General features: G+C 47.6%; 1 protein-coding gene across 1 annotated transcript in view; it reads right to left on the bottom strand.

Moving 5' to 3' along the window:
- Positions 1 to 976: 976 nt before the first annotated feature.
- The window catches only part of LOXHD1 (lipoxygenase homology PLAT domains 1), a 181899-nt gene continuing 174445 nt past the window's right edge, over positions 977 to 8430 (bottom strand). The window contains exons 40-41 of the mRNA XM_007974137.3: positions 7659 to 7817; positions 977 to 1798 (exon numbers count right to left, since the gene is read on the bottom strand). Of these exons, the coding sequence (XP_007972328.3) occupies positions 1318 to 1798; positions 7659 to 7817 (640 nt within the window). The 3' untranslated portion in view covers positions 977 to 1317. The remainder of the gene's footprint in view (positions 1799 to 7658; positions 7818 to 8430) is intronic.

Here is an 8430-nt window from a genome sequence, read left to right as displayed (position 1 = left end):
ATTTACAAGGTGGGCATTATTATCATTCCCCCTGTCTCACAGATAAGGAAACTGAGGCCCAAAGAGAGAAAATAATGTGCCCAAGTTCTCACAGTTGCGAAGAGGCAGAGTGGGGATTTAAACCCAGGCTGGTTGCCCCAGAGTCAGTGCATTTAACCTCTCTCCAAGAGATCTCTGAGAGGGGTCTGAACTTGCCTCAGGGTCCTGAAGCCTCACTGCGAGTTTAGACCTTTCTGGGACAGAGGGTGCAGGGACAGCAAAGCGGCAGAAACACTGGTCCTGGGGTGCCCTCCTATAGGGATATTTTCCAGCCTGACCCACCTTGTTGCTGTCCTTTTCTCTGCAGGAAAACCAGAAGTTAGGTGCTGATCTCTGCGAAGTCTTGCTGTGACTTCGTGACTGCTGATCAGGGAGAGTGTGTGTGCATGTGCGAATCTGTGTGGGTACTCAAATGTACGGTTCACCTGCTGCCTCTCCAGCAAGGTCACATTCCCCTTGAGGGTAGAGACCAGGTCTTCACTTTGTTCCCAAGCCCCTCTCAGCTCTCAGTCCAAACCCTGCCCACAGAGAGCCACAGATTATAATCGCCAAATAACCTGAATGACCCTGCTTTCTCTCCTGGCCTTAGAGTGCCAGTGACCAGGCTGTTGCAGGTGCCATCCCTATCACCTTTGTGTCCAGTCCTGACTGTGTTAGCACAGGCTGGGATAACCAGCAGGAACTTGCCACTGCGTTCTCTGTAAAGTGATGGAAAGAATTATCTACTCTTCACAGGCTCATAAATCCCCCAGCAAAACACTTCCTCCTGATGTTTTTCTCCATTTGCCACTGGATTTATTGAAACTGGGGAAAATCATACACTTCTTAGCAAGCAGATGCTAAGATGAATTCTTTATAGGATATGGTTGGTAATAATTTAATTAGCCCAGCTTTTTTGGGGAAAAGTGTTAATTAGTTTTTGCTTAAAATACACCATCTCGATGCCCTCTCCTTCTCCACTTCTATCCCCTGGGTGAAGACTCAATTTCTCATCCACACTCGACAGCAAGTCCCAGCCTGATCACTACTGTTATTACAGAAAAAGGAAATACAAAAAGCTATTTTGGGGCTGCCACAGATTATGACACAAGCTAATTATGATCACTGTAGGTTCAATAAACTGGGGGTAGGGTGGGGAGCAGGACCCCATGAAGTTCTCAGCGGCCTGCTGGCCCCCAGTGCCAACTCCAGAGCCTTTGGAGGGCTGCTGACCACCAAGATGGAGGGCAGAAATGTGAGATCGGGGCATCTCAGTGACAGGGTGGGGGCTGTAGCCCCTCAGACAGAAGGGAAGAGGTCTCTCCAGGTGAGCCCATCCCCCTTCTTCTTGTCCAGCCACCTGCCGCAGTTGAAGATGGTGGCCACGCCGGTGCTGGTGTTGGTGACCTCCACCTTCTCCACCAGCCAGCCTGAGCAGTAGCCGCTGCTGTCGTGCTCCAGGCGCACCTTGCGCAGCTCGCCCAGCTCCAGCGTCTCCAGGAAGAAGCGGTCTGTGCTGCCTCGCTCGAAGAGGTTGCGCATTTTCTGCTTCAACTCCCGCTTGCCTGTGTCTCCGTTGGCCCCAAAGATGGTCACGAAGACGTTGGCGTCGGTGCCTGCCCCTGGCTCATAGCCTGTCGTCACGATGACTTCGTACTTGACGGGCACCAGGCTCTGGACCTTGCTGGCAAAGCTCTCTGTCGTCTTGGTAACTTCGAATACTTTGAAGTACTTCCTTTTCCTCTTGAGCGGGATGAGGCAGTCGCAGTTAAAGAAGTACCTGGCAGAGACATGGGACAGAGAAGGGGGAGGGGCTAAGCAGACCCCACCAAGGCTGCTCCCTCCCCGGATCCCCTTGCTCTTCCATAAATGGTCCCTTCCCAGGGTGATGGGATATTGGAGCTGGAAATGTTGGGTTAAACTGTGAGTATGGATTCTTGTTTAACTTAAAATTCGCCATGGACAGGCATCTCCATTCTTCCAGTTGCTTCTTGATTCTTCTACGTCTTTTTTCTTTCTTTTTTTTTTTTTTTTTTGAGACGGAGTCTCCTTCTCTCTCCCAGGCTGGAGTGCACTGGTGCAAGCTCCGCCTTTCAGGTTCACGCCATTCTCCTGCCTCAGCCTCCCAAGTAGCTGGGACTACAGGCGCCCGCCACAATGCCGGGCTATTTTTTTTTTTTTTTTTTTTTTTTTGTATTTTTAGTAGAGATGGGGTTTCACTGTGTTAGCCAGGATGGTCTCGATCTCCTGACCTCGTGATCCGCCCACCTTGGCCTCCCAAAGTGTTGGGATTACAGGCGTGAGCCAGATTCTTCTACTTCTTTTTGCCCCTCATACTCCATATACAATCCATAAGCAAATCCTGTTGACTCTAATTTTTTTTTTCACCATCTTGGCCAGGCTGGTCTGGAACTCCTGACCTCATGATTCACCCGCTTCAGGCTCCCAAAATGCTGGGATTATAGGCGTGAGCCACTGTGCCCAGCCGACCCTATTTTTAAGATATATCCAGAACCAGCCCACTTGAAAACTATCCAGTATCTATCTGCCCTGCTGCTACTTGTGTCTAAGTCACCATCATCTCCTATTTGGAAATTATCAAGAGCCTCCTAACTGGTCTTCTAGCTTTTTGCTACCTGTGGTCAATTCTGTATGCAGCAGCCATGTGATCCTGTTGAGATGTAAGCCCAAGTATGACCTTCCCCTGTTCAGAACCCTCCAGTAGCTTCCCATGTCAAGTAAAAGCCAAAGACTTTACAATGGTCTGCAAAACTCCTCATGATCTGACTCTTCTCTCCCTTGTGTTTTCCTTTATTTTTTTAAACGTATTTTTAATTTTTATTTTCTTTAGAGACAGGGTATCAGTTTGCTACCCAGGTTGAACTGCAGTGGTGTGATCACAGCTCACTATAACCTTGAACTCCTGGGCTCAAGTCATCCTCCTGCCTCAGCGTCCTGAGTAGTTGGGAATATGAGCATGCACTATCACGCCCAGCTAATTAAAAAATATATATTTTTGTAGAGATAGGGTCTCACCATGTTTCCCAGGCTAATCTTAAACTTCTGGCCTCAAGCAATCCTCCTGCGCTGGCCTCCCAAAGCACTAGGATTCCAGGTGTGAGTCACTGCACACAGCTGTGCTTTCCTTTCTCACCTGTCACCTGCTCTTTTCCAAGCTCACTCCCATCTGCAGATGCTCTTGCTCCCTCAAAGGGACTGGTTAATGTTTGTACCTGGTGGTGTCACCTTTAGAGGAAGTTGCTGAATCCAGAGTGACAATTTTAGGCAAAACCAAGTGGAAATATGACTATTAAGTTTGTGCTCCCAAATTCCTTACACTTGACTGAGTTGAACTAAGAGTTTGTGTATATTTGCATATGTGTGTGTGTGTGTGTGTGTGTGTGTTTATGTGTTCACAGACTGCAGAGTACAAGGGGAAAGAGAAAGTCCTCTACCAAAGAAGCCATCACAAGCAGAAGCAAGTCTGGAGCCAAGAGAATTGTCTTGGACCAAGAAGTCCTCCCAAACCTTCTCTTAAACATCCCCAATTTTAGACTCTGGGTAATGACAGTGGGTTCAGGAATTATAAAGGAAAAAGTCAGACAGCATGGTGGGAAAATGCTGCACATGATGTGAGAGGGCATGGTTTGCCCCAGCCCTGCCACCTACCACCTGCGTGACCTTGGACAAGTCACATCTCCTACCCAGATCTTGATTTTCCCATTGGCAAAGCTGGAGGTTTGTACTGAACAATTGCTATGGTTTCTTCCCACTCCAAATTGCTAATATGCTAACACCTTTGAAAACAAGCAGTCTTGGTGCTGGCTAACAACTTCAGGAATGCAACACTGAAAAGGTGTGCCCAATGGTGCAAAATCAAACCCTATTTTAGATGAACATTCTTAACAGGAAAAAAAAAAAAAAACCACCTTTGGTTTTTTGCCTGCTTACACAACTCCAGGATTTTGCATTCTTGAATCTCATTAGCTCCCACAACAACCCTGGGCATCATCCTCCCATTTCATAGGAGGAGGAACTGAGACTTGGAGAAGAAAAGTCACTGCTTAAGGTGACCCAGAGTCAAAGCCTGCCTGGCCCTGAAGAATAAGCCATTTAAAGACATTTGCGGGAAATCCTTATTCTGTTTTGAGATTGTCTTCCCCCAATTTATCACTTGATAAATTTGGATTGTTGTTACATACTACAATTTCTTAGAGGAGGATATATGTGCATTGTTTTAAAATTCTCTTAAAATGCATTTCTTTATGCATATGCCCACTAATATGCATAATTCTATATAAATACAAAAATCATCTGATCCTATACATACTTTTCTAAATGTACTTTTTTTTGCTCCCTCTTTGCTTGGCTCTCTCTCTTTCTTCTTCCTCTCACTTCAGCATCCCTTCTCCTCAGATAACCCATGTAACAGTTGAGGGTGTAGCCTGCCAAATTTCCCTCCGTTTCACCCAACCCTGCACAGACCCACGTGTACATAGACATATGGGGATGTCAGTGTTCCCTTTACAAAACGGCATCACATAAGACATGTTTTCCTGTGTCTCGATTTTCTCACTCAATAATACTTCCTGGGAATTGCTCCAAGTCATCTGGTATGTATTTAATTCATTATTTTTGATGGCTGAAAAATATTCCCTGGTGTAGATATAAGGAAATGTTTTCTGATAGACATAATTATAGGATCACCAAAATGTGGGCCCTATAGACTTACACAAAGCTCTGGCTTTGGAAGGACATGCAGCGGGCTGCTCCTGCTAGAAAGTGGGGAAGGTGTCCAGCCAAAGTAAAGGCAAAAGCAGAGAAAAATGAGCAGAAAGAACTGATGCATATTCAAAACTATGTATAAGTGCACATCTGTGAACACTGTGTATCAGAAAAATGCCACAGAGAATGGGGTCACCAAAATGCTCATCACGGTGGCCACCTCTGATGGGCAGGGCTGTAGGGAATTTTTACTTTCTTTTACATACATTTGTGTATTATTTGAATTTTTATGGTTGTGTATTAGATATGCTACTGGGATAAACAATAAAGGTGTTTTCAGTTAAAAAATAAAGGTCTTTTTGTATGACCTTTCACCCAAATCCTGAGGCTATTAGTGATGAATGAGAACTGGTCAGGAAGGTCAACAGCACACTGCAAAAGAGGGGTCAGAATGGAAATAGCTGGGAGATGGACATTTGGAGTTACTGCGTATATGAGATATTGAGATTAAATTCATTTGTAATTCATGGAACTCCAAATATGGCTAACGTGGTGGCAGGAAAGGAATTGTGGATGTTACACACAAGTGTTAAGCAAGTGGTTTTATAATACAGAATGTAGGTGCCTTCTAGAATGAGACCATGTGAATTGTCGCCATGATTAAACATGCCTGCAAAGTCCCCCTTCTGGACGAAAGTGATATTTCTGCAGGAGACAGGTTTTCATCCAGCAGAGACCACAGGCTTGAGAACTGCAGGCAGGCAGGGGTGAGCTAGGGCATGACTTCAGAGAGCTCCTAGGCTGACACCCCTGCCATCGTTCCTCTACCCTAGACCCTATAGAGCATCCAGCTCTCCTCCCAAAGGGCAACGTGAAGTACAAAGAGGAGAAGGGTAACTGCTGGAGGCCACATAGTTGACCAGGAGACAGTGCTAGTATCCAGGGGCCTGGAACCCCTGCAACCCCTTCACTTCAGGAAAAGCCCCTTCCCCACAGATATCTCTTCTTCCCCCTCCAGCTCTGGTGACAACCAACGACAGGCTGCATTCCTGAGGCTGGAGGGAAAGATGCTTCGATTAGGAGAGGTTTCTTCTTCCACAGGATGGAAAATTCTACAACTCGAGCCTAGGACCGTGGGACAGGAAGCTTATAGTTGGGCCTTTGCCTTCCTTTCCTCCTAAGACAGGAAAGCGCCAGGTGGTGCTGGGAACTCTCTCTCTTGGCCAACATTGTGGGATTAAGGGTAATGTGAAGGTGACTATTTTATTTTGTTTTGTTTATTTTGGGAGGTTTGCAGAGGAGCAGTATCAGCAGACACAATCGCTGTGAATGGGAGGTAGTACTGAGCCGTGGAAAGGGCTTAGGCCTGGCCCTGACTTGCTCAGTGAGTCATTCAATTTTCTGGGATAGTCTCCCAGCTGTCAAATTCTCATCAGTACTGGTCCTAGCAGGCACATAGAGCAACTCCTACAGGATTGATTGTTCTTGAGCTGAGCTTTCTCTAAAAGAGCAGCAAATAATGCCATAGCTCAAGAGGGAAGTTGCTATGAACAGAGTTGTATCTCCCCAAATTTATACGTTGAAGCTGGAACCCCCAATGCAATGGTATTTGCAGATGGGGGACTTTGAGAGATAATTAGGTTTAGATAGGTCACGAGGGTGGGGCTCTCATGATGGAATTAGTGCCCTTACATGAAGAGGAAGAGAAACCAGATCTCTCTCTCCACCACGTGAGGACACAGAGAGAAGGCGGCCATATGCAGGCCAGAAAGACAGTCCTCTGAGAACCTCACCATGCTAGAACCCTGATCTCAGACTTCCAGCCTCCAACAGCTTTCTGTTGTTTAAGCCACCCACTGTCTGATATTTTGTTATGGCAGTCTGAGGAGAGGTCAGAACCTCTTCTGCCAAATTCCCAAGGAGTTGCTTGGTCTGGGGGAGCCAAATCCAGGGAGCTGCAGGTTGGACGAATGTGGCTTTGAGAAGCTTGGGCTCCTGAGGGCCAGAGCCCGTAGCTGAGGGCTCTGCCTGGGTCCAGCCTGGCTACTGCAGACAGAGGTTACCTGTGCAGACAGAGGTTATCTTTCCTTGTACAGGGAAGGCTCTAGGGTGTGGTATGAGCAGGGCCAGCCCCAGGGAGAGATGCAGATGTGGAGGGTCTATGGTGGTTCTGGCCCTGTGAGCTGTGTACTCAGCTTTCACTTACTCTTTGGCAAGCCTTGACCTTGGATTCCCCTTTCCAACTACCCTGCCTCCTTCTCAGCACCTTTCCTGCCTTCCAGAGCCTCAGGGTTCTTTCTGGCTTCCAGTTTGGCTACCAAGGGGTTTTAATTAGACAAATTGATGACTGTGACTATGTTGCCCAGGTAACTAAGACCCTTAATCTTCCAGAAATGCCTGAGTCTCCAGAAGGCTCCAATGGGAGAATGCAAAGCCCCTTATCTGGGGTACTGTGAAGCAGATGGACCATTGGATTACCCTACCTTGTCTCTGGTCCCTACTCTGCCCACATGGATGGTGGGTTTTCACTATGACCGTGTAAACAGCAGGCTTCAAAGTTGTGTTTCTTTGTTATTTTAGATTGAGGGAAGGGGAAGGCAAGGGAAGTCTCTGCTCTCTGGCACTGTTTGGCTTTCTCAGTATTCTTCCAAGGAAGCATCCCTGGATTCAAAGACTAGATGCACCCAAGGTCATCTGGCCTACTCCCCTGCCTCTGACAGTAGATGCATAATCCAGATAGCTTCAGAACCATACAGGTGTCTCTTCCCTTCCTGCCTTCTAGGCCTCCTGAATGGGGTAATCTTGACCTTGAAGAAGATACCTCCTCACACCCTTCTCTCTTGCCCACGTTCCAGCTCAGTCCCTGCCCCATGCTGAGGGAGTGGCACTTCCTTGGGGAAAGGCTCAGTACATACACATTGCCATACTCCATCTCGGTGATGGTGATGGTCTTGACATGCCAGACAAGCTCCCTCTTGGGGATGAACCGGTCTTCCCTGGCGAGGTGGCCCACGCAGAGGGAGGCAATGTCCCCCAAGTAGATGCTGTCAAACTCAAATGTGTCTGTGGTCCCCCTGCAGGAAACAAAGGTGTGGTCTTTGCCCACTGAAGCAGGTAAGCATTTGTTGGGGGCCTGCTGCATTCCAAGCACTGGGCCAGGAACAGGGATGGGATGGCAAGCAGGACCTCACAGCAGTCCTGGGGGCTTTGAGGGGTTCAGTTCAGTTTGGGACCAAGACAATCACAATGAAAAAGCCCCACTAGCTGCCTGGTCCCAGCACCAAAGAATGGTGACATCGTTATGCAGGATGGAGATGGTGAGGGTGGTGAGACCTGGAAAGCAGAGGGAGGAGGGGAAGAGACTTGGAGAGCAGAGGGAGGAGGGGAAGGGGAGAGTCCCCTGAAACAGACATGTCTTAGCAAAGTCATGGGTGGGAATAGTGGGGTATGGAGGTATAGATATTTCTGAGGGAATGCTGGCTTGGATGGAGTTTGGGTTCAGGGAGGGAAAAGCTAATGGAGAAGGCAGGGGTGCAGCCAGTCTGTGGGGGTCTGTAAGTGCCAGTCTAAGGAGTCCAGACTTCATCCTGATGTGGAGATTTGAAGAAAAGGTTGTTATAAATGGAATGTCTGTGCCCCAGCTCCCCCAGATTTATATGTTGAAACCTATTCTCCAGTATGATGGTA

The sequence above is a fragment of the Chlorocebus sabaeus genome, chromosome 18, assembly GCF_047675955.1.
Source record: "Chlorocebus sabaeus isolate Y175 chromosome 18, mChlSab1.0.hap1, whole genome shotgun sequence".
In the NCBI taxonomy this organism is placed as follows: domain Eukaryota; kingdom Metazoa; phylum Chordata; class Mammalia; order Primates; family Cercopithecidae; genus Chlorocebus; species Chlorocebus sabaeus.
The sequence above is the reverse complement of the archived record's forward strand: the minus strand, read 5'-3'. Positions and strand labels throughout refer to the sequence as shown.